At 37.3% G+C, this 15,647-nt stretch overlaps 1 protein-coding gene across 7 annotated transcripts in view; it reads left to right on the forward strand.

Annotated features, from left to right (window-relative positions):
* ADGRA3 (adhesion G protein-coupled receptor A3) overlaps positions 1–15,647 on the forward strand; it is a 121,232-nt gene that overhangs the window by 82,446 nt on the left and 23,139 nt on the right. For 4 of the 7 annotated variants that reach the window (XR_009008342.1, XM_057546667.1, XM_007187628.2 and 1 more), the window contains 3 exons: positions 2,221–2,424; positions 11,496–11,709; positions 11,921–12,129. Coding sequence is in view for 6 of the 7 variants with exons in the window: in XM_057546667.1 (XP_057402650.1) it covers positions 2,221–2,424; positions 11,496–11,709; positions 11,921–12,129 (627 nt within the window). In the remaining variant the exon portion in view is untranslated. The remainder of the gene's footprint in view (positions 1–2,220; positions 2,425–11,495; positions 11,710–11,920; positions 12,130–15,647) is intronic. The other 3 variants (XM_057546665.1, XM_057546666.1, XM_057546668.1) reach the window with 3 other exon arrangements.

The following is a 15,647-nucleotide window of genomic DNA, read 5'->3' on the forward strand; positions in this document are numbered from 1 at the left end:
AAGAGAGAGTTTTGCCTCTGAATAGTCTGTGTGCTTGGTAACTGGAAAGTGCTATCTTAATTTGTAGTTTGAACGGTTAGCACTATCTCATCCTCTGAAACTTGCTGCAACACAAATAACAGCACTGTGGAATTGCCCTCCTGTCACATACCCACTGTCCATCCTAGCTGGTATTCTCTTCCCGTCCCTGAAGGATGTTTTGAGACAGTGCTTGATTTCTTGCCCAGGTTTCAACTTCAAAAGGGAACAAGGATTCCCCCCCCCCAACCCTTCTGAACCTATGGGCATTTTTCAGTCAGTTTCACTCTTGGGATAATGAGTTATTTATATGTAATAATCACTCCATTAAATAGTATTGTTTTATTTGTCCTAAATTTCTTGGTGTACTGCTTCCCTTTTTTGTTCTAAAATGTGGTAAATATGACAAACGTGGTAAATATAGTAAATAATGCTTTATTCTTTTAGCAGTCATATTCTGATCTGGCCCATGATTTTCATTTTCTAACTATTTGAATGGGTCCATCGAATGTTCTATACCTCCTCCTATGATTTTACACAATTCAAGATTGCTGTCTTTCCATTGATCAGTGGAACCTTTTTGATGAGACTGTGTTTTATTGGTCCTTTTGATCAGTTACGTTTAGGATTACTTTCCTGAATAATAAACAGAATGGAGGCTTAGCATGACTCCTGTCTTGACAACATAGTTCAGGGAAGTTGCCCGCTCAGGCATATGATCTTACTTGAAATGAGCTTGCCAGTTTTAGGGCCACACTTGGTCCTCCAGGTCATTTAGATCCATTTTCAATCCTGTGCTTCAGCCTTGCTTATTGCTCAGCACAGAGAACTTCCTTCGTTCCTCCGAGAACCCAAGGATATAATAGAGGGCAGTGTAGTGGGTATTTGCACACCATTTCAAAGTATAAAAAAGTTTCTGAGAAACTGTATATCTACTTATGATATGGCTCCAAGGGCACCTCAAAATGGCAGTTTTCTTTCTTTCAACTGAGGTTTCACATGTTTATCATGATTATATATGTCTTTGATTGACAAAAAAATTTCGGATATCATTTGCTAAATATAATTGAATTTAGTAAGTTTTTTCGCAATATGTCATCTGTGGGACAAAAGCTAATGCAAAGATTCCTTAGTCTTAAAAATTTAGGAAGCCACCAGTTATTTTCTGTTGTGCATATGGTACTTGGAAAATTCTGCCTTCTTACATTTAAAAATTTTAATCTTCCCAATAGATTTTAGATGCCTCGCACGAAAGTCCTATGTTTAAAAAAAATTTTTTAAAGAGGACTTCGTCCACATATGGTACTTAGAATGATGCCTTGCCTCTATAGTAGGCATAGAATGAATCATCCTTGAAGGAAGGAGATGTCATCTTGTCCCTGAAATTTACGGCACATGCTGTCATCTTGCTGGATGTGAAAGAGACCCGTCAGCCTGTCACTTCTCATGCCCTCTCTGTCGTGGTTCTCACAGAGGGAGTGGTGGCAGCAGTCCTCCGGACATGGGCTTGGTGGCTCTTTGTATCGGCAGGCCGTACATTTTGGTGGACCCTCGAGTTCAGTCTCACTCTTGCATTCCTTAAAATTGTTGGGGCACATGCCATCTTTTTCAGGTGATTTTCTGGCCTAATTTGCCTTTAAAATCTGTTCATTTCTGTCTGGCCTAGCACCTCCCTTCCTTTTCTGAAGAAACAGCTTTGGAGCGAGTCTGTATAAAGATTTTATTGGTGAAACTTAATGCTAAGAGTTGTTGTTCCCGTGAAAGAAAAAAGTGAAGATGGCATGAAGTGTTGAATGAAGCAACTTTTAAAGTGTATTATGATCATTAAGAGGGTCCACTGATTTTTCTAGCTTGGTTTTTTTTTTTTTTTTTTTTTTTTAGTAAGACACTTCCATCTTCAGCTTATAGTTTCCTGCAGCGTACTCTTCAAATGATTGTAAATTGACTTCTCATTTATATCTGATCTTCCATACCTTGGGACTTGCTCTTTTCCTCTTCATGGGTATCTTTCTATTTTAGGACATCCTTTTGTCTCCAGCGTCTTTTTTCGTTCTGCCAGTTATCTACAGTGTCTTTGTTTAGTAAGAATGTGAGCTTTCTCTTCTAGCTTATGTATAGTGTTTTGTGTTTGAAACTCTTTGAAAGTGCTTGTTTTCCCATATTATAAATCTTTTATAACTCCTGTTTGATTGACTTTTGAAGTATTCACCCAATATTGCTCTGGAAGCTTATGTCATCAAGGCTGCTGGCTTCACTGGGATGACATGTACCGTGTTCCAGAAAGTGGCAGCTACTGACCGGACAGGCTTTTCTGACTATGGGAGGCGGGATCCGGATGGAAACCTGGATAAACAGCTGAGCTTTAAGTGCAATGTTTCAAATACATTTTCAAGTCTGGCTCTGAAGGTACGTTATATTCTGTAATCATTTAAGGCTTTACAGTTAGATTAGAATACAGTCGACCCTCCGTATATGTAGGTTCTGCATCTGCGGATTCAACCAACTGCAGATTGAAAATATTCAGTCAAAAAAAAAAAATCCCAGAAAGTTCCAAACAGCAAAACTTAAATTTGCTGCATGCTGGCAACTATTTACATAGGATTTACATTGTATTTTCAGTTATTTGCATAGCATCTGCATTAGGTATTATAAGTAATCTAGAGATGATTTAAAGTAAGTATACTGGAACGTATGCCTAGTTATATGCAGCTGTTATGCCATGTTAACGTGAGAGACTTGAGCGTCCATAGGTTTTGGTATCCGAGGGGATCCTGGAGTCAGTCCTCTGTGGATATGGAGAATGACCGTACTCAGAATGTTTTGCTTTGCAAAGATAACCGTACTAAAAGTTATTTGGAGGGAGGGGATATTGGTATTGCCTTTGCTGTTGTTTTGAAAGAAATTTAGACCAAGAAGGGACACATCATGATTTTCATGGGCCTAGACATTTTTGCCCTCTGGTCCCCTTTCTCCACACAAATATGTCAAAATTATATTTTACGACTGCAGTGGTAAAAAGATGAATATATTAATATTACATATTAAGACATTTTCTTTGACTTTAAAGTTCATTTTTATGCTTCTGATTTTAAAGAAAAACGTTTTCGTAGACCTCCTAAAAGTATTGTGTGCCCTTGACTCTGTGCCTCCTGGGCCTAATGGGAAAATCCAGGCATTTAATCAGGCAAGCTGTAGATCAAGATTTTTGGCACAGAAGTGCAAGCATGTGATGTGTGTTCACAAATTGTGTGTTTTATTGCAGGACGCAAAATTAAAAGCATTTTTATTGATTTTTAAAATTTGGGGTTCAGGCGTGTTTCATTAAACTGCATTGAAGCAAACGGTGAAAGTACAATTTCAACACCCTAATGGAATCACGATTTTTTGTTGAGCTTTGTGTGGCCATGTGTAACTATGTTTTTGGTAGTTTATAATTACACAGTGCTTTCTTTGTTTCTGGTTTGTTCCTGAATTATATCACAAACAGTATTCCAGTCATTTTAATGCCTGCATAATAATCAATGAAATAGGTGTTAGGTGTCCTGGTACACTATGGAGGCTCAAATATTGAATGAATGAATGAATGAAGAATTAAATATTTTGTCATACTTTACCCTGGTGACCTCCATAAGGAGAGCCAGTTTGCCTAATTTAATAATAGTCCAACTTCCCCCACTGCCCAAGACAATCTCAACTATGTCAGAATGTCTAATGATAATATATTTACTTGACACCGTATATTCAGAGGAAAATTGGCAAGATTCGTTACTCTTGGCTGTATGAGAGTATTTGATGCACCTAGCGATGCTACTCCTTAATGCCTGCTCCTTTCCTTAGAGTGTTTTTTTATTGGTAAAAAACATACCACAAAAGGCATCAAAACAGCATCACACACAAGCCCATGAGAGGTGTATGTCTTTTAGGAATACTTAAAATTGATGAACCCTTCTATCTCAGATGATCGTCTAAGAGAAATTAAAAATGATGAAACCCAACATTTCATCAACTTTACAACCTATCCCTTTGGGTAAGGAGAGTTTCTACCTGCTGAAGTAGAAAGCTTTAAATGAATACTCTCAAATTTGTTAATTTCATACTGTTCTATCATATTTTTAAAATAAATTTATTTATTTATTTTTGGCTGTGTTGGGTCTTTGTTTCTGTGAGAGGGCTTTCTCTAGTTGCGGAGAGTGGGGGCCACTCTTCATCGCGGTGCGCGGGCCCCTCACTGTCGCGGCCTCTCCCGTTGCGGAGCACAGGCTCCAGATGCACAGGCTCAGTAGTTGTGGCTCACGGGCCTAGCCGCTCCGCGGCACGTGGGATCTTCCCAGACCAGGGCTCGAACCTATGTCCCCTGCACTGGCAGGCAGACTCTCAACCACTGCGCCACCAGGGAAGCCCTGTTCTATCATTTTAAGATCATCTTGGTGGCCAGAAACCAGGGACACATCACACTATTATGCTTTATAGATGGACATGCTTAAACCTAGTGAAAAAGGAACATATCCTTCATGACACAAAATTAGTTAAAAATTTTAATGTAATGTAGAGTACGAAGTGCCTTAGCATTTTAACAGGAAACTTTTACATTGTAGACTTTATGCTATGGCAGTTTTTACTCTTTTTGCCTGTTTTTTTTTTTTTAATGCCTTGAATATACTAACTAGACATCTTGAACATCTCATAAGTGATTGCATTACCCTTGGATGGGAGAACATGCTAGGGTAAGAAGTTAAACCCATAAAAAGACAGTCCTTAGCAGTAGGAGCCTAGCTTGAGTTGCTTTCTACATATTTCTTGAATCTCTATTGTCCTGTCTTTATTACCTTCACAGCCCAGATTGGACTGCCGTTCTGCATTGCCCATGCTATTGTGAGAGCTCCTATTTAGTCTCTGTGCCTCCAGGCTTTTCTTAAAAATTCATCCTTTTCATACAGATTGGTCTGCCTAGGGCAGTCTTCAGCCAACACGTACCAATCCAACCATACCAATTAGTAACATATTGAAGTACTTCCTTACCCTTTAGTGAATAGCTGCTGCCCCAGTCCCCTGAGTCTCCTCAGCTGGCGTCCTGGTCCTTCTTCCAGGAACACGACCCAGTCTGTCCACCCTTTAGCAGTTGAAGGGCTGGTATCTACAGAGCAGAGGTCCTGTACGAGACTTCCCCTCTGAGGAAGCTGCTCAGATTGTTAATATTGTGAACATTATCCCTGCATCTACCCAACATGGAAATGGACCTTGCAGATCCCACGATAAATGGTGTCCCTTGGAGGCTTGGTGTCCCTCTGGAGGCTGGCTGTCAGTTAACTTCATCATTTGACATTTATCTGCCCTTGTCTAGTAACAGAAAACTTCCCTTGTTGTCTCTTCCAACTGCTGGCCATTCTTAGGCCAGGCTCATGCGCATTCTTCTACTAGAACCCCTGCTCCTCCTCTCCCCTCCCCAGCTCCTTGGTTTTATGATAACACACAGCAGAAATGTCACCTTCGAGAACCTTACCTAATACCATTTGGTCTGTCCTCACCTGTTCCATCCTCATCTTCATTTCTCTTCCTCGCTTTGCCCATAACACCCTGCTCATCTCTGTCATTGCGTGTTACACACAGGAGCCAAATGGGTTTCTTACAGCTCCTGCGTTGGACTGAGGGTTACTCGAGGTCAGAGCTAGTGCTTGATTCATTGATGAAATCCAGCGCCTGGCCTCAGTCATTCAGCCAGTTGGAGATTGAATTACCTGTCATCTGACCCTTACAGCACCTAATCTAATTTTTTTCTTAACCAAATGCTTCCTTCCACTGTTGCTACCATCATTCAGATTTGTTAGCATCCAAAAATATTACCTATTTTCGATTAACTGCTAAGAGCTTTTAGTAGCTGTTGGTGTTTTGAATTCAGCTGTTAATGTAGCCAGAAAGAATTGGTTCTTTAAAATTTTCTTGACTGGAATTTAGAAATCAGGTTTTCTTTATGCATCCCATATTTCTCTCATCCCATCTAGGGCTTTAGCCCAACTGAAGTCCTTTTCATTTCCAACCCAGTCGTATACATCGTCACAGTTCCTGCCTTCATATGTGCCCTTTTTCATGCCCTCAGTGTCCCCCCTGCTTGGGGAGATCCCTGCTCCTGTCTTCTAAGACTCCATTCGGTTGGCAGCTTCCTTCTCTTCCTCAGACAGAATTCATCATTGCCTGTTAGTCCTATAGTGCTTTGTTCATTGTCCAGAATAATTAGAAGCTGGTATGCTGGTGAGTTGAGTTATAGTGAGATGCCAGAGGACATGGTTACCTAAATATGTTCATGTTCGGCTCCCCCACTTAAAAGCTGTGCAAACTTGGGCAAGTATCTTAACCTCTCTGAATGTCAGTTCCTTTCTGTTACATAGGGATCATGAAGTGGTACTAAACTCAAAGGGTTATTGAGAGAGTTTAATGAGGCAAATATGTAGACATTTACAACAGTGCCTCGCACAGGGTTAGCACTTAATAAATGTTAGCTCTTATTGTTTTATTATTGTTGTTGTCTTTTCCTTGCTAGATTTTTTTTTTTAAAGGTTTTTATTTTTTATTTTTTTGGCCGTGCCACACGGCATACGGGATCCTAGCTCCCCGAACAGGGATTGAACCCGCGCCCCCTGCAGTGGGAGCATGGCGTCTTAACCACTGGACCACCGGGGAAGGCCCCCTTGCTAGATTTTTAATACTTGAGGGCAAGGACCATGGCTTATTTCATTGTATATCTCTAGATTCTGCACAGTGCCATGCATAGAGGAATGAAACATCCAATAAATGTTGTTGAACAAAAATTAACAGCCAAACTTAATTCGCAAAGAAAGTCAGTTAAAAAAAATTCTAAAGGCAAACATAATCCCTGTTCATCTTCAGCGGTGAGATAATCAAAAGGTGGAATGCAGTTAATAACTAATTATACACAAGAAAATAATTAGGATGTATCATAACATCTATCTGTTTAAAATCTAGTGAGTAGATAGTCAAGGAGACATGAACAAATTACTGTTTTTAATCAGCTGGCTCTTTGACCCATTCTAATTTTATTGTTAGAATTCTAGAGACTTAAACAAAATTAGGATTTCAGAAAATTTTGATTTATTAATTATGTAATGTCAGAAGTCCAGATTGTTTCATAAGGAATGCTGTTAAAATCTAGTGAAAATATTTGAGTTAACATCCGTTATGATACTTATCATTTTCTTCTTAGTGTCATTCTAAATAAGGAAATATGCATGAATTCAGCAAATAAATTCATGATTAGAGCTCTATGATAACATTATTTCATGTGTGTATAGTTTGTCAATTTTTTAGTATTGAAGTTAAAACTAAAGCTGAGTTGTAGAAGTCAAAACAATATGAGGTTTTAGATGACTGTTGGTAAGTCAATTACTTGAAGGCATTTTTCTCTCTCCCCAGCCTCCAGATAACGACCTGCCACACTGTGGCAGTACAGGCAGACCTCGGAGATATTGCTGGTTCGGTTCCAGATAACTGTAGTAAAGCAAATATTGTAATAAATCGAGTCACACAAGTTTGTGGTTTCCCAGTGCATATAAAAGTTATGTTTATACTATACTGTAGTCTATTAAGTGTGCAGTTGCATTATGTCTAAAATACAGTGTACAAACCTTAAATTAAAAAATACTTTATTGCTAAAAAATGCTAACTGTCTGACAACACAGGGTTGCCACAAACCTTCAGTTTGTTAAAAAAAAAAACAAAAAACAAAAAAAACCCAAAAAACCACCTTCTGCCCACCAAAATGCAGTTATCTGTGAAGTGCAATAAAACGAGGTATGCCTGAAATAGTAATAAAAATACCACCCACAGTTCCATAGCCTTTTGTGCTTGTCATGGTCATGATCCCCTTTGGTCCTCATAATCATTTGTGAGGAAGATCATTAGCTGCACGTGACAGATGCAACTCAAAGGGTAGACAAAATTGTGCAGTATTAAGCAGCTACTGCATGGTGAAGCTGGGATCCAAATTCTGATTTCTTCTTTCAGATCCCATGTTCCTCTCCCCATGGGTGGCATATGGTCTTCAATAATAGATGTAAGACACCAAATACATGTCTTTCCAAAAGTTGTTTTTTTTTTAATTGAAATATAGTCGATTTACAATGTTGTGTTAATTTTTGCTGTACAGCAGAATGATTCAGTTATACCTGTATATACATTCTTTTTTATATTCTTTTCCATTATGGTTTATTACAGGTTATTGAATGTAGTTCCTTGTGCTTTACAGTAGGACCTTGTTGTTTATCTATTCTATATATAATGGTTTGCATCTGCTAACCCCAAACTCCCAGTCCATCCCTCCCCACTCCCCCTCCTCCTTGGCAACCACAAGTATGTTCTCTATGTCTGTGTGTCTGTTTCTGTTTCATAGATAAGTTCATTTGTGTCATATTTTAGATTCCACATATAAGTGATATCATATGGTATTTGTCTTTCTCTTTCTGACTTCCTTCACTTAGTGTGATAATCTCTAGTTCCATCCATATTGCTGCAAATGGCATTATTTCATTCTTTTTTATGACTGAGTAGTATTCCATTGTATGTATGTACCACATCTTTATTCATTCATCTGTTGAAGGACATTTAGGTTGTTTCCATATCTTGGCTATTGTGAATAGTGCTGCTATGAATATGAACATAGGGGTGCAGGTTGTCTTTTTGAATTATAGTTTTGTCAGATATATGCCCAGGAGTGGGATTGCTGGATTATATGGCAGCTCTATGTTTAGTTTTTTAAGGAACCTCCATACTGTTTTCCGTAGTGGCTGCACCAACTTACATTCCCACCAGCAGTGTAGGAGGGTTCCCCAGAGGTTTTTAGGAGAGATTTTTCTGATTTATTAGCTGTAATTCATATGTTTTATATCTATTTCCATTGCTGTAATCCATATATTTAAAAATGAATATATGGTTAAATGAAATTATTACCTTTGTGTTCTTGTTTTCAGGCTAACTGGCAAAAAGTATAGTCACAGTAAATGTAACAAATGTGTTCCTTAGTGATTTTTTTCATTAGATTTACAAGCTTTCTGGAATAAATGATCAGTACTTCTTTTAAGGAGATTAAATATGCAAGTGTTACTTTTTTACTATAAAAATTAAATATTATTGATATAGATGAAGTTTGCTTTTCCAGCACCCCGGGCCACCCCAGGGGACCTATAATTATTATTTAGTAATATTCTTTATTGGACTTTGAAAGATGTTTTAGAAGTCATAAGTGTCTAACAGCCTTGAATTTGTAGCTCTCATCTCTCAGGGATCTGTCCATACACCTGAGGTTTTTCATTTGTTGTTGTTGGGATGGTTTTACAAGTTTAAATTTGTGTAGAAAAAAAGCTTATGATTCTAGAAATTATAGTTGTCATTTCCTTTTTCAGCTCTTTTAGAAAGTAAAGTATGCCTTCTTTTTTTAAATTAATTTGATTTATTATAAAACTTTCCCAGAGAGCTATGCTTTGTTTTCAAGTTATTTTGTGTTCACAACAGAATTATTTTATGAATTTTAAAGTACTTAAGCTTAATAAATGTCTGGTATGTAACAGTTCCTCAGGATTTTGACCTTCTAATTAAATCAGTCTACTGATGTTTTTCCTTTTTCGCATGCATCCTTATATACTTAGGAGAAATTTATATACTTGATAGAAATATACTATATTAGTAAATGAATTTATAATAAACTTTGTCTTCCTATCAAGTTATATTTGTGAGAATAGTAGAAGCCTTTTTATATGTTTTCTTAGGTGAAATAGTTCTACTGAATATTTTCTTGGCATCCTCAATTTAGAAGTAATGATCAACTGTCAATATTCAAACTTCTGAAATACTTTTTTCCAACAGATATTTATGGTTATTTGCTGTGTTACAACATTGTTCTAAGCACGGCAGTTAAAAACTAATTCTGAAGTCGATCATTTGCTTCAGTAGAACCTGTTTAAAAAATGCCACACAGACTTTCATTAATTTCATAAACGATGGGCTATCTTATCCAATACTAGTGCCAGGAACTATTGTTAACATAGGCTATCCAAAAATAAATGAGATTATCTGCATTCAAAAATTCTCTTACTCTAGTTAAGAGGAGCAGACAGTGAGAGATACACAGTGCTTCTTTTAAGTATTACTTATCATGGAGCTGTGTGCAGAATGCTGCGTGAGTCTAGAAGAGGGAGCACCTACCTGTAAAAGCAGTATCTGGAGGAGTTGTGTAATTAATCATCCCCCCCCCACCAAAAGCCCTATTGATAGAACTTTGCAGCGCCCTTCTCTTGGCTGCCAGCCTTTCTCATCCCGATCCTCTATCCTTTGCATTGCCAGCAGAATTAACTTACTGAAAATCAAATCTGACCAGTTTGAGCTTACCAAGTAAAAGAATCATGGAGCATTTCAGCCGGAGATGCTGGCACGTGCACAGTGGCATTTAAAAAGAAGGAGATTTCAAAAAGTGATAAACTCAGTGTGGCCCAGTCTTGTGGTGTAGGGAGTGTTAGGGGATGAATTTGGGACAAGGAAATTAGCCAAATTATATGGCAGACTTAGGATTTTTTGGCCATAGTTTCTAAACATTTGGGAACCAAGGTGTTATTTGAACTGAAATAACAACAGATTTGTTGAAGAGGAAATTCTGTTGGCATCGTGCATGTTGGATTGGAGAGAGAAGTGAGTGCCAAGAGAGCGGCTTTGTGATGTCTTTAAAATAAGGACGTTTTTAGATCATTATTTGCCTCCCTGGTGTACAGATTTATTTTTTATGAAATGCTGAATAATTTATAATTTTAAAATCCCTAATAAAGAAATCTGAAGAACACTCAGTGCCCAGCCAGAATTTTCACTTGTTCCTCTTTGTTACTGTGTTTTCCTAAATGTGATGTGTTTCTTAGTCTCAGTCTTCTGCTAAAATAAGTTTGCTGAATCTAAACTTCTATTATGTTTGTGTATAATTTCTTTCTTCTGTCGTTTGACAGTTGGAATCCATCATAAATCACCTTGAAGTTTCATAAGCCCAAATTAATTATACTCACACTTGTGATATGCTCCCTTTGTGCTCATTTACCATATTTTGTCATTGTAAAATTCACATAAAGAGTGATCACTGGGATCCCTGTTCTGTTTAATGCTTTCTACTTCAGCAATGTACATTATCGGGAAAATTCACTTTATAGTTTGAAATAATCCCTTGTTCACTACTTTAGCGCTTTGAAATATAGTTTGCTTTTCTCTTCATTTTCTACTTCTTTTGTTCTATGCTATTATATGATGTTTAGACATTTCACTTAACGGATAAATTGTTCTAACTATTAAATTTCACATACCTACATTTAAAAACTATATTCAGCATATAACTAGACAACATTCATAACTATCTAAAATATTCCTGGTTTTTACCTACTAATATGGCAACTCTTCTTTGTTTCTGTTTTTGTTTTTTTTTTTTAATATATTTTCAGAATACTATTGTAGAGGCTTCTATTCAGCTTCCTCCTTCCCTTTTCTCACCAAAGCAAAAAAGAGAAGTCAGACCAAGTGATGACTCTCTCTATAAGCTTCAACTCATCGCATTCCGCAATGGAAAGCTTTTTCCAGCCACCGGGAATTCGACAAATTTGGCTGATGATGGAAAACGGCGTACAGTGGTTACCCCAGTGATTCTCACCAAAATAGGTTCGTCTGTGGCATATGTCATCCTATAGTCACTGGACAATACGACTTTATCATGCCCTGTTCCTAAAGATGCTTATTTTTGTTCCTTCTCATTTTAATGAGTCACTAGTGAAGAAAAGGTATTTGCAGAGTTCCCATTCGTGGATAAGTTGACATTTAATTGTTTATGAAGTTTGTTTCAAGAAATATTTTTATTTCCCATTTCCTCCAGATGGTGTGAACATTGACACCCACCACATCCCTGTTAATGTGACCCTGCGTCGAATTGCGCACGGAGCAGATCCTGTGGCCGCCCAGTGGGATTTCGATTTGCTGAACGGACAAGGAGGCTGGACGTCAGATGGGTGCCGTATACTCTGCTCAGATGAAAATATCACTGCCATTCAGTGCTACTCCCTTAGTAACTATGCGGTTTTAATGGTACGGCAGTTGTTAACGTTATGCATCAACACTAAGTATTCTCATTTTTCCCTACGTGTAGTTACGCTCAAATGAAGATTGTTTTTTTAAAACTTTTGACATAAATTGGTCTCTTTAAGTAAGAGGCGACTTTTGGTATAATTCTGAGTTTAAAGGGAAATTGAGTTACTACGAAGTGAAATGTATGGGATTGAATTTGGCATAGGAATTTTCAGTAAACTTTTTAAGCAAATCCATTCAACTAGACCTTGACCTTAAAATTTGGAAACATCTTGGGTGTGTGCAGTCCAACTCTCAACCCAGAAAGCGTGACTCATTTGCCCAAAGATGCACAATGAACAGTGAGAGATCTTCCTTCTTTGCCGTCTAGTGCCTTATCCCACTACACATCATAATCTTTAGACTCCTTTTGAATTTAGAGTAATGGTGATAATTTCAGTTTAGTTGCTGCAAGTGACAGTATTGACCCAAATATCTTCAATTTTAATGCTAATCAAGTTAATGTCTTGTGTTATTTACCATTTTTCATGTCTACTAATCTTTGGTAGAATAACCAGTTATTAATGTATAGGAACAGATCTTTTTATTAATGAGTCATTTAAGTGAATCTGATTCCTGAGTTGATAATTATGAAATTAGCCATGCTAGTTTTTATTTCATATTGTGGTTATTATAAGATACTAACATCCTGGAGTATGTATACATGCATTCAAAGCATAGTGGAAGGAATTACTGATGACTGTGAAGGACATTTCCCAGCAATGGCTTGAGGCTAGCCTGGGAGGGAGGACGCCTGCATTCTGATTTCTACCTCCAGCTCATCTAGACAGTGTTTTATCAAAGCACCAAATAATCTTGAAACGTGATATATTTTACTTTAAGTGAAGTATTATTTTCTTAAAAAGACAAAAGAGCGCCTACCACTGGAAATGGTCTTGAAGCAAGCTTGAATTAGAGTAGATTTTCCTCAATTCTGTGTTTTGGTTTTCTCCTTGCCGCTCAACTTAAGATACATTACCTAGTGTCCCAAACAGGCAGAGGAGTAAGTCGATTATCTGGCAGGGCAGAAGGATTAATGTGTGTGTTATTCAGCCCAGCTGACAGTGGGTAGGGTCTACACTAGCAAAGACTCAGCTGTGTTTATATCAGTCATCTGTCCTTTGGGGCTTAAAGTTAGTGTTGATAGTTTAGGACTCACTTCACAAATAGATGTTTGATTCTGTAAGTCTGAGTCTGGTTTCTGTAAGTTCACATTCTATTGTTTTGTAGTCACCTTTCAAAGAAAGCTTGAAGCAGTAATTAAAATATGAAGCATTTTCTCTTTCAGTTTGAAAGTGTTTTCTCATTCAGGTTTTGATTATAAAATAACATGAAACTGAGAAGTACTGAAGGAGAAGTAACAGAGATGCAGCATCATCTGAAGTTTTTATAGTCGTTAACTAGAAAAAGTTGGGCAAGAGACACGAAATGCAGACACACACAAAAGGCATTTTATAAGCTTCATTGTTAAAGACATGACACTGTACCGTGTGAAACTTTCATTTTTATTTAATTTAATACCAGTTTAAAACATCTATTTTTGAACTTCATAGCTGTTCTTTTCAACAATTTAAATTAGTATAATCCTTTTCTTGAAGGAATAAGCTATTCTTTTATCTTTCATACTTTTAATCTTTTAATAAAATGTGATACACAATTCTTTAAAGCTAAGAAATAGCGCCAAGATATTTTTCTATTTTCAAAGAATATCCTTTTGCTTTTCTTAAATATAGCTATGCCACCTAGAGGCAGCAAGGTGAAATGTATCTGAAATTGTTGACAAAACTGTAATAAAGTTAGTATATGGGATTTTTGGAGTTGCTAATGAAACATGAAGGCAAAGTTAATGAAGTCATACCTACTCTTAAATAAGTCATGCCTAAGATAGAAGAAATAGCTTTAAAAAATTAGAAGTCAGCATCTTTTTTTCCTTGCCTGACACTATTTTGAACAATAGGTAAAATCCTATTTTTCTTGAAAACTGCCTTAATATTGGGTTTTATATAGCAAGTCTAAATTCCTGTTTTGGCAGCTAGCCCATAAAACTTTTCCTGCTCTGGCTTTAAATAATTTTGTATTTAAAATATGATACAAAAGAATGTATTTGTTTGTAAATCTCGAATAGATACCATAGTTTGGTTCAGTAGACATCCTGCGATAGCCATTTATATCCCAAGTTCTCAAAGAAAAAAGTTAAGCAGAAACTGGGTTTGTTTGAATGATATGATCGGAAATACACAATTGAGCAAGAAACTTTCAAGGAGCTGGGGTCAGTAGGGAACAAAAAAACTGAATGAGTAGGGCCAAACTATTTATGATAGTACTTACTACTTAATTGGTAATAGTAGTGAAGATAAAATAATCACTATACCTTGATTTCCCTTTTGTTATTGTATTCACCTAGAAATACATGAAACCAGAGAGCATTCGTTTGTTTTGCATTCGTTTGCTACTATTATTACCCCCAGTTTACAGGTGGAGAAACCAAGGCATACAGAGGCTAAGGACCATGACCAAGTTTTCAAAGATAGTTAGTGTTGGAATTGGAATTTAGGCTCCAGAAATGTCTTCTTTTTTTTTAATACTTTATTTATTTATTTTATTTATTTATTTATGACTGTGTTGGGTCTCAGTTTTCGTGTGAGGGCTTTCTCTAGTTGCGGCAAGTGGGGGCCACTCTTCATCGCGGGGCGCGGGCCTTTCACTATCGCGGCCCCTCCCGTTGCGGGGCACAGGCTCCAGACACGCAGGCTCAGCAGCTGTGGCTCACGGGCCCAGCTGCTCCGTGGCAATGTGGGATCTTCCCAGACCAGGGCTCGAACCCGTGTCCCCTGCATTGGCAGGCAGACTCTCAACCACTGCACCACCAGGGAAGCCCCAGAAATGTCTTCTTAATCCCACTACTAAATGTCCTTTCTGAAAGTTTCCATATCAGTGTTAAAGAGCTTTCTCATTCTTTTTCACCTCTGAATATTATTTTATGATCTCACCATAATTTATTTGCATATTCCTCAATTTTGTTTGTTTCCAATAATTTCCATGTACAAAATTATTTTGCACATTAGAAAATCTGCAGGATAAATTATCTGAAGTAGAATTGGTAATCAAAGGGGGACCAACACTTTTTCCTTTTTTCATTAAATTGAGCTAATTGAGCAGTGTGCACAGATCCTAACTATATAGCTTGATGATATTTTTATCTGTGAACACATATTTAGCTGCCATCAAGATAAAGACTTTTACTTGAGCACTCAGAAGCTCTGGTATGTTTCTTTCTAGTTAATTTCCACTGTCATCTCAAGAGATAACCCTTCTGATGTCTATCACTGTAGATAAGTTTTTCCAGTTCCATATAAGTGGAATTGTATAGCATGCACTCTTTGTGTCTGGTTTCTTTCCCATCATTACATCTGTGAGATTCATCTTTGTTTTTTCATGTGGCAGCAGGTTATTCTTTTTTTTTTTTTTTGCTGCATAGT

This window comes from Balaenoptera acutorostrata, chromosome 5, assembly GCF_949987535.1.
Source record: "Balaenoptera acutorostrata chromosome 5, mBalAcu1.1, whole genome shotgun sequence".
Taxonomy (NCBI): Eukaryota; Metazoa; Chordata; class Mammalia; order Artiodactyla; family Balaenopteridae; genus Balaenoptera; species Balaenoptera acutorostrata.